General features: G+C 46.8%; 1 protein-coding gene across 1 annotated transcript in view; it reads left to right on the top strand.

Moving 5' to 3' along the window:
• The window catches only part of LOC119179419 (uncharacterized), a 43,103-nt gene extending 18,931 nt beyond the window's left edge, over positions 1-24,172 (top strand). Inside the window, exons 3-10 of the mRNA XM_075868652.1 lie at positions 5,276-5,461; positions 7,272-7,595; positions 9,408-9,714; positions 14,078-15,504; positions 16,346-16,827; positions 19,157-19,441; positions 21,830-22,242; positions 23,546-24,172. Coding sequence (XP_075724767.1) covers positions 5,276-5,461; positions 7,272-7,595; positions 9,408-9,714; positions 14,078-15,504; positions 16,346-16,827; positions 19,157-19,441; positions 21,830-22,242; positions 23,546-23,856 — 3,735 coding nt within the window. The 3' untranslated portion in view covers positions 23,857-24,172. The remainder of the gene's footprint in view (positions 1-5,275; positions 5,462-7,271; positions 7,596-9,407; positions 9,715-14,077; positions 15,505-16,345; positions 16,828-19,156; positions 19,442-21,829; positions 22,243-23,545) is intronic.
• Positions 24,173-25,409: the final 1,237 nt, after the last annotated feature.

The raw sequence follows: 25,409 nt of genomic DNA, 5'->3' as shown, positions 1-25,409 counted from the left end.
AAACCGGCCTTGGCTCTGTGGCAGAATACTGGGCTGGCACGCAGGAGACCCAGCTTCGAATCCCATTGTGTCATTCGCGTTTTATTTTTCAATTACTTCGTTTTTACTTAGTTTTTTCATTTACTGACACCATTAACAACAGAGTTCTTTCTTTCGCTACTGGAGCTGAGATGACAACACCATTCCAAAGCTGGAACCACAATTATATGCTTCCAAGGTTGCACGGGACCACGTCAGCGCGCGCATTACGAGGAGGTATGTCGATTTGAACCCACACGTTAGGCGCACTTACTCAAAGCAGGCAGAAGTTGGCAGTTGTCACTTCGCACTGGGGTATTTGTGACCTTCGAAATGAGCAATACAGACTCGAATACCCTCCTTCAGGTTTGGAGCTTGTGCCGGAAAAAAAAAATTCCCTGACGATTTCGATGCTGCCTAGTGTGAATTCTAAGCGCATCTTCGTGTTTGCGCACGGCCAACTGTATTTGAAGCTTTGGCATTCCGCAAAGTATCTGCTACATCGTAAGTTAAAATTTTTTTGGAGTAGGATAACACTCACTACGCCGTTATTCGACTTTCTGCAGATATGGAGGTACCCGCTACACCCTTGTAGGCATTATGAGCATATTGTTGACAAGACTGGACTAAGACTGAGTGTGCGCGCGTGTGCGGTCGAATGTGCTGTGTTTATCTCTCTTCCCTCTCTGCTCTCTATCTTTCATCTCCCCCACCCCCCTCACATGCGCAGGGTAACAAACCGGCTACCAATAGGCTGGTTAAACTCCCAGCCGTTATTTGCCACCTATTTTCCTTCCTTGTTGATGTTGCTCGTGGCTGATTACGATGAAGAACTGTGCACGAGCACTTTGCGATGGGTGGGAAGCATTAATGCGTACACTCGTTGCGAATGTAGCGCCATGTGATGATTGGTTGCTATTTCACTTTTCGTGCACGCTATATTTCACAGGTTAGCGTGATTCCTCGTCCGACGTAACGCCTGTACACGATCTTTTTTGCAAATCAGTTCCTAGCAACAGCGTGGCTCTGTGGCAGGATACCCGACGTCCACGCAGATAGCCCAAGGTCAAGTCCCATTTTATGCTGAGTACTTTTTTCTTATATTGTTTTTTTTCTACCTGTATCGGCCACGCCACCAACGGCAACGGCAATGGTGATGCCGCTCAAGGCAGGAACGCGCACCTAAGACCTCTGCTCTGAAAGCCATACTTCACCACGTGGCACGACCTCCGCGGCCATGCAAACATGAACGCAGCGCAAGAGTACTGCTTCAATACACCACGCTCCGCTGGTGGAGCTTGTGCCGGACGAAGCCATTTCTCAAACGTTGACGGGTCAAACAAACGCGAGTGGCTGCTGTAGGGCATCCTGTACATCGTTGTATAGTACGCACAAGCGAGCCAATGGATCTCATGCACCGCTTCAATATCACTAAACACCCATTAATAACGCTTGTATAGGAGCATGTATATCTTTAAGTGTACAGTCGCGTTCCATGTGACTTGCAACATGGGGCATGTATGTCTTTATGTGTGCAGTCGCGTTCAATATTACTTGCAACATGGGAGCGCGTGGCCTCACGAGTTCAACGGTCGCGCACGGCTTCAGCTATTTTTTTTTTTTCAACAACTATACACAAGTGCGTGAAACGCGTTTCGTAATAGAAATAAGAGCTAGTAGAAGCCATGCGCAAAATTTGAACTCGTGAGGACACGCGATCTCGTGTTGCAAGTCGTATTGAGCGCGACTGTACTTGTGCATACAGGTTGCAAGGTAGATGCAAAAAGAAAATAAAAAAAGCAATCTGAACTGGCTGCTCTACACGTTGCCTTTCGGCTGGTGACTGAGTAAGCCACGTCATATGTAGTGGCGCTGCATGCCCAGAGCTCCAAGCGCGTCTACACGTGAGTGGATTCAAGATCGACGTCAGACGACGTCATCTTGAAAATAATGCAGTGCAAAAGACGGAACACACACACACACAAAGTGAGACGCAAACAAGAGCGCACACTTACGGAAAAATGTGTTCGTCAACGCCGTGGAATATAATATACTTGCGGAGTCTTAAGTGGAAGAAGGAACAGTAATAAGCGATAATGAAAAGAACAAAGTATCACTCTTATAACTAAAAAAGAAAATATCAGCTTCAATACTGTTATAACCACGGATGTTGCGCATAAAACCATTTGACAAGATAATAAATTTTCTTGCCTGTCAAGCCAATCGAACTGTTTCATTTCCCAAGATGTTTCACTAACACGCCCAAGCATCTGTTTTAGTTAGACCGCATCAAATATTCACGTACCCATACCGTTTTGGCGCGCTTGTTCCTTCTGCCCACGACAGCAAATGGTCGTGAAAGAATGTGGCTAGCTTTCAAGGACGACATAAGCCCCTAATTATTTGTGAAATAAATTGAAAATTCAGTAATTTTTGAAGGTCAATATCATTGTTATTGTTTACGTTGGACATTGCGCATAAGATGCACGAAACGTAGCATAGGTCGAGTAAACTGCGCTAACTGACATAAGCTACTTGCATCTATATGGTTGCTGCCAGCGCTGCACAGTTCTATTTATTTATTTATTTATTTACTTATTTACTTATTTACTTATTTACTTATTTATTTATTTATTTATTTATTTATTTATTTATTTATTTATTTATTTATTAAGTTCGAATATGCTGCCAGTTTCACACATGAGGCCATAGGCAGGGGTGGTTGATACACAAAAAAAACATAAGGAAAACATACAACAAAAAAAGAGGAAAGCATGCCACAAAAAGCTACACCATCCAGAACTATCATAATCAAGTGCCAAGCACTTACACAATTATAGAAATTTTCCCGTACACGTACTAAAAAAAGGAGATAAAAAGAAATCAACAAAAAGCAATGACGACAAACATCTACCCAAACAAAACCAAAAAGGAACCGCCCTATAACGGGGAAAACATTACGTTTGAGTTCAGTGCCCAGTGTAATAATTCAGTCGAAACGTGAGGCCGTTGTTGCCATAAGACGACGTGATGGGAATATTTAGCTTCAAAGTGACTCATTCAAAGTCCAGTTGTGAAAACAGCTAGTGCCTTCGAAAGACAAGAAGGTGGTGCGTATAAAAAGTGCTTCGACATTGTCATTCTCAAAGACAGTGTGCATACATGGACACGAGAAAGAAGTCCAGACACCACGTTTGTGCTGCCCTGGCCTTTTGCTTGCGCCCGCGTTCTAAGACACTGTTATGCTGAGAAAACGGAGCAACCGAGAGAGAGAGAAGAGAGGAAGAGAGAGTATAGATTGTGAGTCAGCCTTCGTCAAATTACTCGCTCCACTCCGAAGCAACAGCCACCGCTGTTCAGGATATTGGCCACATTCCGAGGGAATGCAGGGGCACTTTCCCTCTAAGCTGTGCAAGAGACAAAAAAAAAAAAAAGCCGATATGAGCTTTCACTTGCTATTCCCTCTTTTTTTATTCTGAATATTTTTCCCTTTTTGCGGGTGAGTCTTTCCGCGAGCATAGCTTGATATTCAAGTGTTCAGATCAAAGCGCAGCCGAAGAGCAACGTGGAGGAACATTTGTATGTTCCTCCACGTTGACGCATGTTTCGGCGCGTAGGTTCAGCGTCGTGCAAGGTTCTTGAAACGAGGTCCTGTAAAAGCCCCCCCCCCCCCCCCCAAAAAAAAAAAATTCAAGGTGCCGGGCCTGGCTCCATAGCTTCGCTAGCATATGAAGTCATGAACAAAGAGCCTTTCTCTGGTAGGAAAATAGAGAAAGCTCCCTGAGCCTCGCCTAGTCGTCTCACTAGTACGTCGCCCTACCGCGATGGTCTAGTGGCTATGGTACTCGGCTGCCGACCCGCAGGTCGCGGGATCGAATCCCGGCTGCGGCGGCTGCATTTCCGATGAATGCGGAAATGTTGTAGGCCCGTGTGCTCAGATTCGGGTGCATGTTAAAGAACCCCAGATGGTCTAAATTTTCGGAGCCCTCCACTACGGCGTCTCTCATAATCATATGGTAGTTCTGGGACATTAAACCCAACATACTAATCATCAATCAATCGCTAGTACGTCACTTTCAGTTGATTTCCTGAGTGGTATATTTAAGAATACTTTGCATGTACAAAACTTCGGGCTGATTCTTTCGGAGCGTGTTTAATATCCACCGCTTGATTCGCGTTCCAGTCTTGAAGACGAAACGCAAGCGTCCGCCATGTTTGTTTAGATCCGAAGCTTCTTTTGCTCGGGACTGTGTCCGTCCCTCGGCGACCGTCCACTCCCCCCGCTGCGCAAGCGCCAACTCTCCCCTTTCTCCTCACATGAGCGTGAGGGGGGGTGGAGTAGGTGGCAGAGCGCTGCCTCCGCTTTGTTTCTCCTCTCCCGTTCATCTCTCCTCCACAGCTTTGCGCTCGTACATAATGCTTCCCGTGCTCGCGTCGCTGCACTCTCCTGCGAGCACAGAAGATTACGGCGCGCACACGGTAATACACACAAATGTAAGGGGGGGGGGGGTGTAACATAAGCGGTACACAACATATACACAACTCCACACACAAATTAAACAGAGACGGACACACACAAAGGGAAACAAGAAATGACAACACGAGTGAACACCAGTGTGGCTTCGTTAGTTCCGTGACGTTGAGTTTTATGGCGCAAAAGCAACAATGGCTATGATGCGCCAGACACTAGGTGATTTTGATAATAGGGTTAAAATATGAGATGAAAAACAGATTTCTGTTTACAGTTTGTTTAAAGTGCCTGTGGCGTCTAGAAACCGGAAAACGTCCTCTGTGGGGATGATTGCATTTTCTGATAGTATTAACATTGGGTAGAGAGGTGTTTGTGTTCTGTAAAATTGTTTAAAATAAGCCTGTCTTCTTTTTTCAAAGACTGGGCATGTTATTAAAATATGATCAATAGTAAGAGGTTCCTTACAATGTTCGCATTCTGGTTGATTTTCTCCGCGCAACAAGAAGTTGTGGGTGAGGTGCGTATGACCTATCCGCAGGCGGCATAATATTACTTCGATGAAGCGCTTTTGGTGATTGCATGACTTCCATCCTTGTAGAATAGGCTTGACAATTTGCAGCTTGTTATGCACTAGAGCCTGCCACTCTTCTTGCCATTTTTCCTTAAAGGCTGTCCGACAAGTGTTGAAACATAACCACGTAGTTCTCTTTATTGGGAAATGGAACAATTTTTTTACGCTTTATTTATCGTCGTATTCAGTCGTAATCTTCTTATCGTGCCCTGTAGATGTGGTGCGCCCTGGCCGTCCTGTGGTGCGCCCTGCTGCAACCGTCGCGGGTCTCGTCCGTGCAGCGGCCGTGCGGCTTCAACCGGCTCTGCCTGTGCAGCCACGACGTGGTGCGCGAAGTGGTGTGCGTCGGGGTGCCGTTTTCCGTGTTTCCCACCACCATTGGTGAATGCGAGAACGGGCAGGTGAGTGCTATACCTATCTGTTTCAAAACTACGTTTCCAACTTCGCCGCTAGGGAGTGCATGAGCCGCAGGCGTTATTTCCTTTGTACGCTTGTTTAAAACCTGTGATTGGAGCAGTGCTGCGATTCGGCCTGGTTGGGACAAGTTCACCTTAAATGGACACAAAAGAACAAAATGCTTTTTCGCTTATTAGCAAAGTACAATTTGACAATCCCGAAAACATCACTCTTACCGCAACGCGATGCTTAATAAGCGAGAAAACGTGCAAAAAAAAAAAAAACTGTGGGTGGAGACGCCATCTTGAGGTTCCCGCACCAAACACTGTGACGTCAAAAATTTTTTTGAAGGCGTCGACTGGGTCCTACGTAGCTTCTAATCAATGAAATTGGTGTACATTGTGATCTGTGGGTGCCATAGACCTAGCATACGATAGTTTCAGAAAATTTCATCAAGCCAGTGTCGCGAAAATACAAAATATACATTGTGGAGTTTTTTACGTCACATGCGTAGATTACGGCGCGAAATTTAAAAATGAAGCTTATCTTGATTTTATCCGCTAACAATGAACTTAAGAGGATGAAACTTATGACATTATAGTTTTCAGGGTGAAGTTTATTAATATAAAACTACTCATTATTTTTAATGTCCCTTTAAAGGATTCACGTAATCACGTGGAGACAAGAAAGACAAATGGATGAATGCAATAGAACAATTGGTTTACTTTTTTATCATTTAATTATTAAGCTTCTGATTTGCGTCATGTCGTCGAATGAACTCATGAAAACGTACCTGGCACAGCTCGTGATCACATGATCTAGTCTATAGATGACACGAGCGAAATTTCTTTCTCAAGAAAGGCAACAGCTGGGTGGCTATAACGTACTTTTTTTTTTCTTTTTGCATCTCAATCTCGAAGGCCTCCTATATCTCCCTCGGAGTTTACCTGCGATACCTGTACTACTAAAACAAGGCACACTTGCGCAATCATTGCAGTGCAGCACACAATGTGTACTAGGACGACTTTTATTCTTATGTGGTTCTTAAAGAGAAAAGTGAGCCCCGTAACTGTCTGCATCAGAGTGCGACACCTCAAAAGTAGCTCACGAGGGATGGGGGTAAGGAGGGATTAAGGCTAGGATTAAATGTATATAGATGGCGAGAGGAAGGAAAGAGCGAGGCGCAGGGTCAGTGAACGACAGAAAACGACGGAAGTACGTAGGAAATAGGAAAGATGGACACGGTCGCAGTTGTCCGAGGACGGGGCACCACTCAGCGAGAGCTGTTGCTGGCGGCAGGAGATGGCGTAGGGCGAGCCCAGTCGGTCAGAGCTGCGCTGTCGTCGGAGATGGCGGGGGCACGAGCGGTAGGCACGAAATCCAGAGAGCGAGTCCCAGGACGACTTTTATGATTCCACATATGTTCTCTTAGCCTAGTGTTAATTTGAACTCATTGCGGTCGTCAGTGTGATGGTTACAGACTCAACACGACCTGCCATTTATGACGGATAAGCCGTATACGTGTAACCGTGTGTCACTCACCACTCTGTCACTCATATACATCCTTGAGTGGTCAGTGTGACAGGTGATTTACAGTAACACCGAATGATCAAACTGCTTCGCCCACTCATCATCATTCACTTCGCGGATATGTCACTATTCTTATTCAGATACTGCTTTCTCTCTCTCTTTCTCTCTCTCTCTCTCTCTCTCTCTCTCTGTGTGTGTGTGTGTGTGTGTGTGTGTGTGCGTGTGTGTGTTGGGGTGGTCACTGTAGTTCGTTGGGTTTTTTTTTTCATTTTTGTTTTCGTGCAGGTGACGCTGGTCCGCTCGGGCCTCGAGGTGTTGCAGAACGACTCCTTGGCGGGCACGCGGTTGTCCACGCTACGGCTGATGCACAACTCGCTGAGCCGCATCTTGCCCTGCGCCTTCTGCGGCGCCGAGGACAACCTGGTCTCCCTCGACCTGAGCAACAACGCGCTCGAGCAGGCGCCGCTGCAAGCAATGCGCGGACTGCGCCATCTGCAGTGGCTCAACCTTCAGTCCAACCACATCAACGACCTGCGCCGCGCCGACTGGCAAGAGCTGTCCCGCACCGTCAGCCTCCGGAGCTTGTTCCTCGGGGAGAACAACGTCAAGGTGCGCCCCTCAGTTTATCGGCTAATAGGTTTATTGGGGCATGTGCTTTCAGAGTACGTATACCGAAATTGGAACGATACGGAGAAGATCAGCGTGGCCCCTCGTCCTCCTTATTGTAACAGAAAGAATGCAGCCAGACTTTGGCTAAGACATTGGAAGTAAATGTCTACATACATCCGTCCGTTACCCCGAATGCCTACTACTAACCACGTAACGCGCAGAAACATTCGCTTGATGTGTATGTATTTTTATGCCATTTTAGCAAAGCAATGAGGCTCCTAAATGTCTTCTTTAAAAAAGTTAGCAGCCTTTGTTTAACACCTCACCGGATAAAATATGCATATCGTCTACAGATTTAACTCAACTCGTGAATCACAGCATCAAAAAATTTCAAAGTTTCAGCATGTCATTCACTTAGCATTGCGGGGCATGATATTAATATTCTCTTCAGGTGCGAATTATGAAATACTGCCAGCAAACCTGCCGAATTTGCTTGACATGATTTCATGGCACCTAGTATTATATTACAAGAACAAAAATTAAGGAATCTGTTGTTTCGTTGAAGTTTCAGTAATTAATGTTAGTTAGCATGTAATTAAATATGGGTTACTTGATGTTTACCTATGTACAGTTTATTTAAAATTGGCAAAATTGGATTAATTAGAGTGGATGCATGACAAAGAGAAAGTGACAGACGAAAAGAAACTTTCGGCTGGTTTACTTAGAAGTTAGACAGAACGGAATTGAAAGGAAAGAAATTGGCATGAGCTGGAATATAGGTCAGTGGTGAGGATCACAAAATAGACGAGCAAATATATAAGACGCCACACGTCCAAAGACAAGCACGAATACATGCAGATATGAGCGTGCATGATTACTCATGGTCATTGCTCTCGGAAAGGACTAAACACAAACCACCGACACCGTCTAATATAAATGAATTAATTGAACCTTTATCACATAGAAGACGGCTCTCGGTCTAACTTTGGGACGAGTCGGGGAAAGGTTTGTTGGGTGTACGGCGTTACCATATAAAACTAACATCAGTTAGCGTTAACTCTTTTTTCACTAGAGGTTCATTGGAGTCGCTCTCGCGCGAGATGGTCGACTTTTTCTACACCGTTCGAAAGAGACCACTTTTATTAGAATAGGTCGCAAGTGCATTTGGTGTAGCGTACACCAGACGTTACGCACATATCATCGGTCGCAGTGACACCGGTCCTAATTGTGAACACTGTGATGTGCCAGAAACACTTGAGCACATATTTTGTGTCTGCCCAGCATACGCACGTGAACGACAAACACTTATTTCTTCTACTGAACTATATCGCAGTAGGTGATTAACTGATGAGACCGTGTTGGGCCCTTGACCAGACACCAACAGTGCAACTGCGGTCACAAGAGCAGTTATTACCTTTTTAGAAACAACTGGACTATGTGCGCGGCTATGAAATATGTCTCAGCTAGAAAGAACACTACATACTCACCTCTCTATCTCACCATCGTCATCCATTAATCTTTCTTTTCCCCTTTCTCTTCCCCCAGTGTAGAGTAGCAGGCTAGAGCAAGCTATCGCTCAGGCCGACCTCTCTGCCTTTCTGTAAATAAACTTACCTCCTCCTCCCTTACCTTGTGCTTCACCATTGGATTGTAGCTCAATGTCAAAGCTTCTTATGTCACCGCGTGGCACGTGTTAAATAATGCGAAAACTTAGGAAGACGAAGGGAAGGGGCATGCGGCGCAGGCACCTGAGCTGCTCTTTAGTGAGCATATAGGTTTATCCAAACTCGAGCGAATCCAATTTTCGTGCAGATCATCCGTGACGGCCTGTTCTCCAACATGACCGAGCTGACTACCCTCGAGCTTGACCGCAACCTGGTGTCCGAAGTGACGGGCTCGCCATTCCCAGAGTCTCTGACGCACCTCAGCCTCGCGCACAACCTGCTCGAGCATCTGCCGCGCCAGGCCTTGAGCAAGCTGCGCTCCTTGTCCGCTCTCTTCCTCGGAGGAAACCTGCTCAAGACGTTGCCGGCCACCTGGTTCCTGCCCACTCGCCGCCTGGACCAGCTGGACCTTAGCCGGAACCTCATGGATCATCTGCCAGAGAAGCTTTTCAACGGTCAGTGCGGCTGTAGAATGACTTCGTGTTTAAAAATTTGGTTGAAGCACACCAAAAAAGACACGCACAGAAAAGGCTGTCATGGAAAGCGCTCGCTCTCACGATTAAAGTTTTATTAATCAGAAAAGGTATTTAAAGCGGATACGTTTATCGTGCAGTACAATTGGGGCTTGGCTAACGCAGTCATGTCCCCTCTTTCGGATACAGTACGATTCCACTATCTCGCGTGTCAGCGGATCCTTATGGGGAAAAACTATTTCAGTTTCTTTACACAAGGTAACATCCGCTGTGTTTCTACAGCGTGTAAAGCAATCCACAATTCGGCTGCACGATAAGGAATGGGCGTAGACACATGATGCTTGCCACATATAATAAATGACATGCAACGCAGAAAATTTTGTAAACCCGATACGAGTGTTATTTGTTGTTGTTGTTGTTGTTGTTGTTGTTGTTGTTGTTGTTGTTGTTGTTATTGTTGTTGTTGTTGTTGTTGTTGTTGTTGTTGTTGTTGTTGTTGTTGTTGTTGTTGTTGTTGTTGTTGTTGTTGTTGTTGTTGTTACTCCCTACTCTGTTGCATATGTTCGAAGAACCATGTATCCGCTTTAAATACCTTTTCTTATTCATGAAACTTCAGTTGTGACAGTAAGCACCGTCCTTATCAGCCTCTCCTGTCCGTGTCTTTTCGGTGCGTTTCGACCCGATTTTCAAACGTGAACGTATAATACAACTGGCCCAACTTGCCATCTACCTGCACACCACCTCTATTGCGCACAGTGCCACTGTTTGTATGACGTCATGTTTCGTCTTTCTGAAAATGTGCTCAGGCGTTATGTTTCGACGGAGGTGTGTCGCAAAACAGGTCAACACAGCCACAGTGTTGGAATGCCGTTTGAAAGTGTCTTTGCCCCGTAAGTCTGCTAAGATATTAACGCTTTCACACGCCACCTATGAGGAACTGTCTGTAAATGTGTAAAATCTATGCAACGTTGTTTCATGACATTCAGTGTTCCATTGCAACAAAATAATATATGTTAACTTGTGTGTTAGTCACTAAACCTAATTAAGTTGTAATTAAATAAATATTCATCCTGAAGTCATTGGTGCTCTGTTTCGGCACAAATAGAATAAAATCTTAGGCTGCAAATGTAGAGCGAATTCATTTTAACTTATATCAATATTGAATAAACAATTACTTTTCGCATGACCAGCAGAAAGCAGCACGCGAAACAACTCGTGGAACGGAGTAGGCCTTTCAGCAAAGTAACCATACATAAGCAATACACTGCGAAATGATGGTAAATAAAAATCAAGTTTGTTAAGCAGGAAGTTAAATTAACCTCGATATATCCCGGTCTTTTATATATCAAGTTGACGCACAGAGGAAAAGCAGGAGATGTGTACTGAATTGTACATATACCTTGCCAAAAGGTTAACAAACGTTGGCTGAACTCGGTTTACGAAACTGACACTGTCGCAACAATTTCAACGAGAGCAAGGGCAGTGACATTCATTTATCATTCCGCCATAGTTTTCGAGCAAGAGCACGCGATGAAGTCGGCGCGTTCCTATTTGTGGAGCAAGATCGCGTGGTGGCGCTCACGCCGTCCCAACAAAAAACAAGCACGCAAAGCTCCACACTCTGCTTCATACATCAGGTACAACGCTATGGAAGCTAGCGAGGCTTTGTGAAGTGAATGCGTTCGCACGATGAAGTCCACCAAGGCTACGACGCTCGGCTCCTGACGTGAAGCTCGTGGGTATCGATGCCAGCCCCAGCGGTCACATTTCGATGGAGGCAAAAAAAAAAAAACAAACAATCGAAACCCATGTGCGTGTCAGTGCCCGTTAAATGACGGCCGTTAAGTTTCTAGAATGAACGAGACCCGCGATACAATCCAAGCTTATAACTACATGCTGTGTATACAGTTCGCGCTGCAGAGTTCTCGTCAAGAACTCGGCCCTGCTGGCATCTATGGCAACGATGCCACCAGGATTTCCCTATTTTTCTTTAGATACACGGTATTATCGCGAACGCAGCGCGAAGCGGCAAGAGCGGTAGGAAAGCTCAGATGCCAATATGAGCGTAAACGGCACTTAGTACCGTACCCTTCCGTTTGGATCGATAGGCCTATGGCAACGCTATCGGTGCCGTGCCATCGGCAGAGGACGCCGCTGCTGGGCGGAGTGCGGCTACTGTTTATCCACCGAAGTTTGTGCGTATCGCCCATATCATTTACAGACTCGTCCATCCTGTGTGTGTAGCAGGAAATATTTTGGCATTCGCGAGGTTTCCATGACGTCCACAAACTTTGTACACGGAGTGCGGCCAGTCGTTGTTCCGTGATGCGAGTCTAACCATGCTCCACATCGACGATTTTATCTCCATTCACGTTTAGAGCGCCACTGTGATCTCAATCCTGTTTTGAACCCCACAGTGTACATGGAAAGTGCTGCTTGCACAAAAAAAAAAGCACAAACAGTTTTTTTTGTTCATGCGGATTTTTTTCTCTTCGAATTTACGGAGGTTTTCACGCATAATAGCTCACAGTGCACTCATAGACACGGACGAACAAGGGAAACACGAAGACCAGTGCTGTTCCCTTCTTCTTCCGTATCTTTTGAGTGCGCTGCGAGCTATTATGGATTTTCACCAACTAGCCCGGTCAGAAACGTTGTTACAGATCTTTACGCAGTTTGGGCGTCGTATTTTCCGCATACTGTAGCTCATATCGCTCGCCTGCTGACGTTCGCTGAAGACGATATTCGCTCTAATGACGACGGGAACGTGATTATTCGTGTGTTTTTATTACTTATATTTGTTCGATGACCCGACGCAAACGCATCATGACGAAGCGGTGATGTGGTCACATGTAAGCACTATCAACTGTTCTTCTTTCCTTGACGCTAAAATGCAGCTACAGCTATAATAAAATGAAATATACGTGGGAATTTCGGACTCAGTTTTCCAACGCGTTAATTCGCCTTACGTGTCGAGTATTATACGAAACGCAAGTATAGATGAAGTACAACAGAGTGGAAAGTTGGGCGAGTTGGAATGCGTGCATGATTAAAGCAGCCCTATGAAGCGATTGGGAAGTTAAACATTCCTTTAAATACGCACCTTGCAAGCACGGGGTCGTATACCGAATTCCGCTTACTTGCGGTAAATTGTACGTGGGACAAAGCGGCAAATGTATGAACGCTCGTTTAAATAAGCATAGTCAGTCTTTGAACAAGCCTAACTCATCCAATCTAGCATCGCACTGCAATACATATGGCTGCTCTTCGGTGTTCCTAGACGTGGAAGTGCTTTCTAGGCACTGTAAAAAAAATGAACTCGTGAATCGTCGAAGCTTTTCACATTAAAAGAATGGAAGGCAGATGTATGAGCCGTGCGTTTATTTCCTTGACAAAGAGCTTGTTTATCAGTTTGACTTATCTAAAATGAAGCGGCAATTTTTCAATTTTTTTTCCTAAGGATGCGCACGTGTTGAAGCTAGATGAGTTGTTCTAATGTCTCCCTTATGGACGCGTCTTCTATGCCTGGCGCTGTCTTATCGGTTCAGTTTTTCGAAATAAATCTTTCAGTTGCGCGACAGCGCTCGTTTCGTGTACCCTTCGTTCTTTCGTATTCGTCTCTATGGCGCTGCTTGTGTCATGTAACTGGAGTACGCAGCAAGCATGCCAACATATTAGCAGCGCTCCGAGAACTACAACTATAAGACGGCGGAAGTGCTGTGGTGAGAAACTCGCACATGCACACATCTTCTGGTGAGATATGTCAACTGGAGCTATAAATGGACAATAGTGTGAATTGCGGCTGTGTTCCGCGACGTGTTGGGCAACTTTGTGTTTTTCCATATAAAAAAAACGGTTCAGGACCCCTTCAGATGTCTCGACTGCGATGACTTGAGAAACCCGCGGGCGGCGAATGAAGTGGTCCTTGAATCTATGAAGCCGAAACCCTACTAACCTTTCCGCATGCCATTCTAGCTGCTAGCGAGAAAGGGGGTGGGGGTGGGGGACATGCAGTCGATTAAGAACGGCAAGACAATTGCGAACGTGTCTCGCACGCTATGGCTTGTTATGCCTTGCAAGATCTCTGGCCCCCGAGTGTGGGCATAGCATTGCCTAGTGTGCAGCATGCTTTCGCGCTCAGGTTTTACAGACAGCCTAACGCGTTTACTAATTTTCTTTCTTTGTTACCGGCAGACCGCAAGCTATAAAACATCAATTAGTAACTCTAGTAGGTATATTTGCTGTAGTTTTCCTCTGGATGGTTCTATTGGCTAAAAACAATTTCCCAGATGTCCGTACGCCGGTCGTGTCATTTTGTATTTCACAGGCCGACGTCTTGGTGCAGGTTCGGTGTACGTGCGCGACCTGCACATGGAGTTCAACTTCATCACGGAGCTTCCAGTTGGCCTGTTCCGCAGCGTCTCCGTGGAGCGGCTCTCGCTGGCCAACAACAGGATGGCAGACATCGCAGAACACGTCTTCGGTGGTCTCGAGTCTGTTCTCATCGTGCTCGACTTGAGCTTCAACCTCTTCCGCCACTTCCCATACGCTGCCCGTGCGCTCGCGTCGCTCTCGGTGCTCTATCTACGTGGCAATGCTCTCACTTCGCTCGAACCGGCCGACGTGCAGAGTTTTTGTGCCACGCTCGAAGTGCTAGACCTCTCGGGGAATCGGTTCGACCGCGTCCCATCCAGTGCCTTACGGACAACCAAGCGCTTGAGCAGGCTAAGTCTGCAGGACAATCGCATACAGATGCTACGCGACGAAGATTTCGAGTTGTGGGCTCGAAACTTGACGACACTGAGCCTGGCCAATAACGGCATCCGCACCCTGTCTAAAGACACGTTCGTGCATCTGCCACGGTTGAGGGAGCTCAAGCTGTCCTTCAACGCCATCCACTTCGTCGACCACCATGTGTTCCTACCTCTACGGTCCACTCTGGAGGTCCTAGAGCTCAGCTCGACGTTGGGACAGCGCTTCCTGCCATTAGAGCTCATTCGCCACATGAAGCGCGTCCAATGGCTCCAGCTGGACCACAACCAAATGCTTAACCTCACCGACTCGTACCTGCAGGGCTTGCCATCCCTCGTACACTTCGACTTGGAAGGTAACAGGATTGGCCACATCACTCCGGGATTCTTCAAAGAGCCCATTCACCAAAGGCTCAACAGGGTAGTGCTCGCTCACAATGACCTCGATTCAGTAGACAGTGGCATATTCAGGAACTTGTCGAGACTTGCAAACGTCGTGCTTCTGGGAAACAAAATACGCGTCCTTAGAAGCGGCTCTTTTAAAGATCTCCCACTGCTTCACAACGTCGTCTTGTCTAGAAATAGAATAGACACCATAGAAGCGGGTGCATTCAACAATCTCTCGAAACTTTCGAGTCTCCTTCTACAGCATAACAACCTTACGTCATTCAGCCTGGATTGCCTCTACGGATCAAGAAGCAGTGCTCTACTCTTGAACTTGTCTCAGAACTCTCTCGTTTCACTTCACGCTGGAGCAGATGTTCCAGACTCGTCATTCAATGAGACGCCTGGCTACGGCGTGCATACTTTGGACCTTCGCCACAACCAGCTGGCTGAAATCGACGACAATTTTCTGGCCACTGTGGGCTCTACCTTACTGAATTTATTCATTTCCAACAACAAGATTTCAGGACTCACTGGCATCTTCGATGCACTCAGCGTTTTGCAAACCTTCTACGCAGAACACAATGCGATTTCCAACGTCACTTTCGGCGCATTCCAGTGGTCGCCAGAGCTGCAGGTATGTACTACGTATTGTCTCTTTTTCTTTATTTTTAGTACCTTGTGGAAATCATTGAAGTGCCTTGTCTGCCTTTCTTCTCTTGTTTACGTATCTGCACGCCTTATTGTAGGTCATGACGAATCTCAGCCAGCCATCCTAAATTTTGTGATTCTTGTAGACTATGTCACCTGCCCATTAGGTAAAATGAATATGCAGGAAGCCTTGAGGGATGAGGGCGTGCTTTATGAAGGCCAAAAAAGGCTAATTGTGAATCTACACTTCATAATTGCAACAAAAATGGCGCACAAGACATTTTGAAGAAAGCGTCTGAGGAAAACTGATTAATTTGCTGGCCTAGTTGGAGGTGGGATACTTTTCTATGTATGCCACAAAAAAACAAAACAAATTGTGGTATCTAGTTGCATTGAAAATGGCACAGAATACATTTTTAACAAAGCGGCTGAGGAAAATTAGTGAATTTTCCGGCCTTGTGGGAAGAGGGCACTTAATTACGAATGGTACAGAAAGACAAATTTGAGTATTCACAACACGTAGTTGCACGAAAAAAAAAGGACACACAGGAAATTTTTGAGAGAACTTCTGATGAAACTTGATGCATTTGTTGGTGAAACTAAAGAATAACTAATTTTTTATGGCCAGTGGCATGGTCTACAGTAGGACGTTTTTGATGCGAATGATGGCGCCACCCTTTCCAATAACAGCTCTCGCCCCTGAGACACTACAGTAGGAGTAAGGCGATGTATCGAGCGGTTCTCATTAGTCTAACACAAACGTCTTGATTTTATTAGTGATGCCGGAGAACGAATTGTCCAACATATCTGTCTCAACATTGCTGCAGGTGATCGTCTTGAGCGACAACAAGATCGAGTCCATCGGTGAATTCGCATTTGTGAACTTGACGAGGCTTCGAGTCGTCGACCTCAGTCACAACCGGATCGCCTTCATTCCAAAGGATGCTTTCGAAAACACGGCTCTCGAAAGGCTCAACCTCTCCTTCAACAACATGACGCACTTCAACTGCATCGCGGCTGTCAAAGACACGTTACGTGTCCTCGACTTGTCCGGCAACCGCATCTCCAGCATCGGTGCTCATCACTTTGACGGTTTTCATACCATGTTGGCGCTCAATTTCTCTCGGAACCAATTGATCGACGTCGAAGAAAACTCGTTCGCCGGCCTGGCTCAACTAATGCACCTGGACCTAGCCCACAATCCGCTGTTCACTCTGAACAGGGCCTGTCTCTTACCGCTCAAGACTCTGGGCACTCTCAAGCTCAGGAACTGCAGCCTGGCCAGACTTCCACCGTTCCACCTGAAAAGGTCAGTATCGCACGAAGCGAATTTCAATTGTCACTTTTATTTCGGTGGATGCGGAGCAACCAAGCCCGCAGTATGCTTTCAAATGGGCAGCAGTAGCAGTGGCCGTAGCCAGGTACTTGTTTCGGGTGGGGCCGCTCTCTACCAAATGATCTGGGTTAAAGTGAGTAAACACGACGATGAAGAGGAAAACACGCATACCAGAACGCACGCACACACTCCCAACAAGTTTATTCCTAGAATTCCTAGAAGAAAAAACATGGGCGCAATCTATGCAGACAGTGTTGTTTCGTTTTATCGCTGCACAGTTGCATTTAGACCCTGCAACTATTTTTTCGACAAAGCAATAAAAACTAGAGGCCACACTTTGGCAAAGATCACTGGCTTTAATACTCGTTTTGTTCGCAGTGATTATTATATTCCACTCGTCTTCACTCTTGGCAAACACAGATCAGCTGCAAACATCCGACACACTTGTGTAGTTTCTGCAATTTATTGCCTGGGGACCCTCTCTGCCATACTTAACACTGTTGCGATGCTGTCTGAGCCTGTCGTTTATGCACTACTCAGTTTGGCCCATGTACGTTTGCGAAATTATAGGAGAATATCGTAGACCACAACAACCTGGCATTTAACATAATTACTTTTGTGGCTTACTGTACAGGCTTGTGCTCTCCGGGGGCAAGGATTTGGCTTTCTGCAAAGTTTAGGCATTTTCAAAGGGACAGACAAGACCACCTTTACCTCTTCACGGGTGGCAATATTTTTCGTGTTACGGGTCATGCGTTGAACATGCTGTATCACAGCTAACTTCTCTTCTACATGAGGTGGCTCTTGGTCCACTTGCAAGGTTCGCAATTGCTCAGAATTGTTTCAGCTAAACAAACAAACACAATTAGCTGGCGGAAAGCCTGCCTCATCCAAGAAGTTGATCTATTTGCTTGAAGTCTCCCCTACACGATGGCATTGAATTTTCTGAAAACATTAAGCCAGCAGATGTTGTCGATGCTACGCTTAACAAGCTTTGATTGACAGAAGCTGAAGGGTAGCAGCAATAGACTTGCCCGGGGTTCATACTGCCAGCAGGCAGGGTTAGTATAAAAATTATCGCTTATCTAAAAGCCATATGAAGTATTCGACCAGCAGTTCATGAGTTACTTACAGTGAAAATAAATGTATCTTAAAGCTGTGTAGGTTTCCGGTGGCAACGGAGTTTTGTGAACGAAACTTAAAAGTCATCGACAAACCTAAAAACTTTTGTGTCGCCAGTACCCTCAATAAGACGGGAATAGGTCGGCCTACCTGTGCTAAAAGTAAATCACTTGAAAATTGGGACCGTCCCATTCAGTGTAGGTGGACCTGAGACGCAATTCTTAGAGTGCCATGATGAAATTGGCTTCCGGGATTCCGAAGTCGTTCGGAAACGACACGGCACCATGCATCTATGCATTCTTGGACGCACGCAAGTAACTCACCCTTTGGCATTGAGGAATACGAGTCTTTCAACTCTAAATAAAATGCCTTAGAAGTGCACCCTGCCTGCTCTGAAAGGAATATAACGACGTTGGTGGAGTCGTGGACCAAAGGGTTTTCCACCGTGAGCAGCTTAAGCTTCTCTTGCAGAAAGACTGCGAGACCCCTTTGCCAGGTATTCGACTGAAATGCAATTACTCGGAAGACATAGTTTAATTCGTGTGCCTTGGCACTAAAAAGTACTTCGAGTGCGCCTACTTTACTCTTTGTAAGGTCCCTCGCAAGTTCAGATAGGTTCGCATTATCGCACAACTTCTTAGCTTCACTTTCCAGCTCTTTGAGAGAAACAAGAATCTAAAGAACGCAATTCTCAAACAGCCGGTAACAAGTAAGTCGCAGAGAGAGAAAGAAAAGCAAAAGAAATGCGGCGAGGTTAACCAAGTTGTACCCGGTTTGCCACCCTACACGGAAGAAGGGAACTGCGTCGCAGAAGTGGATATTTACTCAAAGCTAGCGCTAACTACCAGGCATTTCGAGCAGCGAGTGGATGCATGGGCGTTTAACTGGAAGTGCCGTTGCATACGACGCACCATTCTGCTGTTCACCTATTGGGAAATGCTGATTTGTGATAAGTGTGGTAACAGTATTGGCCCGTTATTGCACCTTGAATGAAGATGGTGGATCGCAGAAAAACACAAGAGCAAGTGAACGCACACAAAAGGGCAGATCGGCGCCCGCACTGCACATGCACCTGCGCGTCCATAGCGCTTTCATTTGTATCTCAAGCTTCCTTGTACTCACGCGCCATTGAATTTTGCCTTACATTCGACTCATTGAGTTACGCATGTTCCACTGCCAGGTTGTCCAACTTAGATGTGGCTGAGAACTTTCTGTTCAACCTGTCCACCGAGACGTTCCGACACCTGAGGAGTCTTCGAGCGTTGGACGTGTCCCGCAACCTGCTCGAGACGATGCCCCGTCACCTCTGGCGGTTCTTGCCCCTGCTTCACTCGCTGGATGTGTCCGGTAACCCGATCTCCTCGTTGGCCACCGACAGCTTCGCCGACGCTCACGGTCTGCAGTCCCTGGACATCAGGCGTCTGCAGTTGAAGTTCTTGGACCCCAGAGCTCTGCACGGTCTCAGGTTTGATCCTTTTTTTCTACTCCCTATCGCACTACCAAAATGATACTGCTTACGCGCTAGCAGCGTCGCGTACATTTCGATACCGAAATCGGCGCAAAACGTTTAAAAAATGTCCAAAAGTATCGAGCCTCACATGCAATGTGCCAGCGCGCGCCGTTCAACTGTCTATACTGTGTATTAGGGATACTATTCGGAGTAAAGCTTACGTGCTTATCTCTTCTTTCTGTTTTATTTCCAACAAGAAGCGTCTGTCCTGTTCATTTGTGTTCCTTTTTTGTCTTGTGTATCGTGAGGTGTCTCTTTCTTTTTAATGAACTGGATTACTGCAAAAAAGCAATAACAAAACGGTGCAGGTGATGGTACTCAGTACCATAGGTCGGCAAGCTCACTCGACTCACTCACACTCAAGTCAAGCCGTGAATCTGAGTAAGTCCGGCTGAGTAATGCACTGGTGAACTTGACATTGAGTGAGCCCGGCTGATAAAAAGCTTTCGTGACTGTGAGTGTGAGTGAATATACAGTAAAGAAAAATTTTGCTGAGTCAGAGTGGGCCCTCAAAGCGAAATGTAACTCTTGATTGATTGATATGTGGGGTTTAACGTCCCAAAACCACCATATGATTGTGAGAGACGCCGTAGTGGAGGGCTCCGGAAATTTCGACCACCTGGGGTTCTTTAACGTGCACCCAAATCTGAGCACACGGGCCTACAACATTTCCGCCTCCATCGGAAATGTAACTCTTGAGTGAGTCGGAGTGAGCTCGAATGTATCTTCACGGGTGAAGCACCTCGGGGTCTGGGCTTGTCTGTTGGTGACGATGACGATGCTGAGGATGAATAAGCGCATTCCAGAGCACACATCCAGACCCGAGAGCGTGGCTTGCGGTTTCTCAACGTCTACGCAGACAGCAAGCTATCCCGGATGCGAGAGGTCGGGAAGCAGCGCCAAAACGGCATCGCCGACAACAAACTGCTACTCCGCAGTTTACGACTCGGGGAGCGGCGGCTCAACGGCAAAGACACATTCTATATGCTGATGATTTGATTCATATGTGGGGTTTAACTGCCATATGATTGTGAGAGACGCCATAGTGGAGGGCTCCGGTAGTTTCGACCACCTGGGGTTCTTTAACGTGCACCCAAATCTGAGCACACGGGCCTACAACATTTCCGCCTCCATCGGAAATGTAACTATTGAGTGAGTAGGAGTGAGCTTGAACGTTTCTTCACGGGTGAAGCACCTCGGGGTCTGGGCTTGTCTGTTGGTGACGATGACGATGCTGAGGATGAATAAGCGCATTCCAGAGCACACATCCAGACCCGAGAGCGTGGCTTGTGGTTTCTCAACGTCTACGCAGACAGCAAGCTATCCCGGAGGCGAGAGGTCGGGAAGCAGCGCCAAAACGGCATCGCCGACAACAAACTGCTACTCCACCGTTTAGGACTCGGGGAGCGGTGGCTCAACGGCAAAGACACATTCTATATACCGATGATTTGATTAATATTTGAAGTTTAACTGCCATATGATTATGAGAGACGCCATAGCGGAGGGCTCCGGTAGTTTCGACCAACTGGAGTTCTTTTGCGTGCACCCAAATCTGTGCACATGGGCCTGCAGCATTTTGGCCTCCATCGAAAATGCAGCCGGGATTCGATCCCGCAACCTGCGCGCCAGCGGACGAGTACCTTAGCCAGTAGACCACCGCGGTGGGGTCACATTCTATAGACTGTACACACGCACTCTCATTCATATGAATGCACGAGTGAGCAGTGTCATGGGGGATTTACGGCAAGAAAGATCCCCAGGGATTCGCCCATTTGTTGTTATTCACGACGTGAAGAACGTAAATTTTTTTTAGGGGCGAAGCTCCTTAGGGCGTGGGCTGTGCGTCCCCTGTATGTAGCCACCTCTGGTTTAGTTCTTGCAGTGTTCACTAGATGGCGGTACCGTCCCCTGTATGTAGCCACCTCTAGTTTAGTTCTTGTAGTGTTCACTAGATGGCGGTACCGTCTCCTGTATGTAGCCACCTATCGTTTAGTTCTTGTAGTGTTTACTAGATGGTGGTACTTGTAGCTGATGATGAAAAGATGCAAGATGTTATAAACTAGAAAGCGGTACTTGTAGTTGATGAAAGACGCGAGATCTTATAAAATAGGAATGATGTCACATATGGCGCGTGTCATTGGTTGAAGGCAATCGTTCGATTTAGTGCGGCGACGTACGCTAGGGGGAGCGATGTAATAAAATCGAGTGGGCAAAATGTACAGAGGATTCATGGTTTACCAGGTTTACCTCCGGAGCTTCGCCCACTCATCATCATTCACTTCGTGGATATGGCGGCACTTTTTTTTTTCGCTGACGAATGTTCCTATGCCTTCTTCCACGCAGGTTCTTGAGGAGCCTTCGCACGACGAGCTACGGATCGGTGCGCTCGTTCCGACTCCAGGAGCTCGTGTCGCAGCTGCACTCGTTGCGTCGAGTGCTGGTCGAAGTGGAGGAGCCGGTGCTCTCGCACCAGCTCCAGTGGGCGTTCGGCGCCAAGCTCAGCGAACTGACGGTGACTGGCCGCCAGCTGCGCGTCGTCTTTCCCGACGCTCTGCTCGGCCTGCACGGCAGCCACGAGCTGGTGCTCCGGCTGACCGGCACCAGCATACGGCGCCTTCCTGCGGGCCTGCTCCGCTACCTGGCCGACGTGCGCTACCTGACGCTCGACCTGCGCGACAACCTGCTCTCGTCCATTGGGCCCGAGGTACTGAGGCCACCGGGCGGGGAAGACTGGAAAGGCACGCAGCACCTGGCCGGTGAGAGGCACCCTCTTGTTTTGTAGCTGTTGAGGCCTGTACTCTTCGACACCCTTCTTTGCCTTTGTGGGCCATGAAACCGTAAAGACGTATTTTATGATAGTTACTTTGCTGCAGACCATCACGCGAAAACAAGAGAGCGACAAGGCAAGGACGAGAAAAGAAGATTACGAAAGCGTAGCCACTCAAGTTTATCTTGTCTAACAGTTAATGACACACCAAATGTCAATTGAATTATAGCAAGTCGTATCAGCCAAGCGTTGATGACCATGTCGTGAGCACAAAGGGTTTGCGTTCAACCGTCTTTTTTTTTTATGAAAAGGAACATGCGAGCGCGTGACAGATAGCCTCGCGCCGCAACGTGTGGTGCGATGGAGTGGCGAAAAGCAAAATAAAAGTCGAGAGTCACGGCCTCCGAGATTTCTCTGCCGGCGAACACGTATGAAGTGCGAAACTCCGCAAGATCGATCGAATTCGCTTTTCTTCACAATGATCTGCCTTTTATTCACGGGAGTGAACTTTCCATCATGCATTTTGTAAGAGCCAATGGTGTGATCAGAAGGGCGCCGCGCGAAGCATCTAGAAAGTAGGGTGGAGTATAGTGGAGCTTAAAGTATCGTTGGCACAACGCCCACGGTGTGGTATAGGCCAAGAATTGGGTAATTGTAAAAAAATACCTTAATTTTGTTAGCTTACGTCTTCGTGCATACCATAGCAAAAATTCTCCCCTAATTCATTGTCGTCGTGCTCACCGACCCGCCGCGCGTGATCGTTCGTATCTTCGTGACTATCCATTTGTTAACGCCACGAATATGGTGGTCTATTGGTTATGGGGCCCGACTGCTAACCTGCAGATCACGTGATCGAATTGCCAGCGTGGCGGCTGCATTTTAAGTAAAGCCGAAAATGCTTAAGACACTGAAAGGATTTCTTTTCGGGTGAGCTGGTGCTTACGTTTTTTTTTTTCATTTATTTTATTCACTTTCTTCTATTCTGCATCCCCCCCCCTTATTTTTACATAGCGTACTTTGCACCACAATCTGGTGTACCTAAGCAAGGTGTAAGGCCCGCGTACTTGGAATTAGGCGCACGTTGCACACCAGCTGGTGGAAATTTTTCGGCGCCTTTCACTACGACGTTCTTCACAATCACATCGCTATTTCAGGACCTAAAACCTAAACAGTTATTCCTAATATTTATTTAGATTCTGACCGAAGCTCATAGAAACCATGCTGTGCTTAAGAAAGAACGATTTTTGGTTATTCATTGTGCCATACAAGTACGTATCTGACCGCAACCTCAGGTGGCATCCGGCTGGAGAACAACCCCTGGGTGTGCGACTGCCAGCTGCTGTGGCTGAGCCGTTGGCTGCGGCGATGGCTGCGCGAGACTCTGCGCGTCCAGATGCTTCACTTCGACGCCGCCATCTACGTCCACAACCTGGCCCGACAGAGCGAGTGCACTTACCCGGAGGGACAGCTGCGCAAGCCGCTCATCGACCTCCAGGAGGACGACTTGAAGTGCACGTCGTACGCAAGTCACACCGTGACTCCGAGCCACATCTTGACTTTCGCAATGGCAACTCTCATCTGGACGCTCTCGACCGGAGGATGACGTGTGTTCTCCTGAGTGTGCTCTGCAGTTTAGCGATTCTGTGGGACTCGCCTTGCGTTCGACGAAGAACAACACCAACTGGGACATGTACTCACTAACGTCCAGGTGCGCGTCTTGACGTGTGGTTTTGGGCGTATGTGCGAGTGTCAGAATACCGAAGCCTTCCTTGTGAGGAGCGGACATCCCAAGCTTACGACAATCGTTGCCAAAGAGGGACGGTTGATGCGCATCAGCCCTCAATCGTCGGCCAGCGCTTCCAGTAGAATGTTTGTGTAATGCGTTGAATGACATCAGCTCCCATCGCAGCTGGTGTTTGTGAGACTACTTCGGGAGCGCTTGTACATAGACTTTAACAACAGATGAGTGCCACGTTTCCTCTCGTCTAAGCTAGAACCGATCGTGGGGAGCCCTTCTACCCAAATGCACGAGAATAGTTTTGCCCGTCGTAGTCACTGAATTTAATTTGGAGGTTAACTTGGTACTCCTAAAAGAAAGGTGACATTCTCTAAGACTAAGGCATTAGTACGGAATAGGGAAAAATGGCGGGGGTGTACCATCAATTCTACTGATCAATGCATTGTTGCATAGAGGAGTTGCCGGTATAGGGAGTCACCATAGTGTGTTTTTCTTGAGTATAGTAAAATGTTTTCAAATGTGCTTGCTCAAGTAACCAATCTTTATTTCTTCTTCTCATAATCACAACCATCGTTCAAATTTGTTCAGTGATTCCTCTATATGAGAGGGTATACGTTTCACACGTATTTGGTCGTGATGGCTGTTCTTTGCCACGTGTGAATGCTACCTTAAACAGGAGAGCTGATGTACAAAAGCTGCCGATGCAGTAAGCAAGGCTAGACGTACAAGAAGCCCAGCAGATTCTGTGCCAAGATATTCCGCAGCTACTCAGACTTCGTGCAATGAACCCAGGACTTGGATGCTGTGACCGTCTTCTGTCATGCAGTGCGACTTTCCGTCAGATTTCTCGTTTTTAATGTTTCTCGTCAACAAGCATGCGAGTGTGAATGTCGCCATTTCTTCCACCACCTCTTCGTGACTATTCTCTTTCCTCTGATAAGACATATTTCTTCTAGTAAAATGCTTTCAGATTATGTCTTTGTGTTTTTTTTTTTAGTTTCACCTAATAAAACGTGTTTTTTCTATTGGACATTTGCATTATTTATCTTTTCTTGTACTAGATTTATTTGCTATTAAAATTTGCTCTTGCTCACTCGAAACTTTCGTGCGAATTTCAATATATCCGGTTCAGTAAAACACTTCGTGGCCTTTAGAATTTCTGCTCCTAGCGTTCTGATAGTCCAATTCAGAGAACAACTGGACGAAGTTTGCAAATCGGTGTGCTTTGTGAACAGAAAGTAAGAAAGTACAAAGATGTCTTGCGTCCCCGACAGCGCGAACTTATAGGACAGGGGCAGTAGAGGCTCGTCTTGTCTTTGTTCCGACTTGCAGCAAAGCCTCAAATGCCTCATCGAATGCCTGAGAGGCCTTATCAAACGCAAACATTTGATGTCGGCGTCGGCCACTTCCGGTGACGT

Source organism: Rhipicephalus microplus, chromosome 7, assembly GCF_043290135.1.
Source record: "Rhipicephalus microplus isolate Deutch F79 chromosome 7, USDA_Rmic, whole genome shotgun sequence".
Taxonomy (NCBI): Eukaryota; Metazoa; Arthropoda; class Arachnida; order Ixodida; family Ixodidae; genus Rhipicephalus; species Rhipicephalus microplus.
The sequence above is the reverse complement of the archived record's forward strand: the minus strand, read 5'-3'. Positions and strand labels throughout refer to the sequence as shown.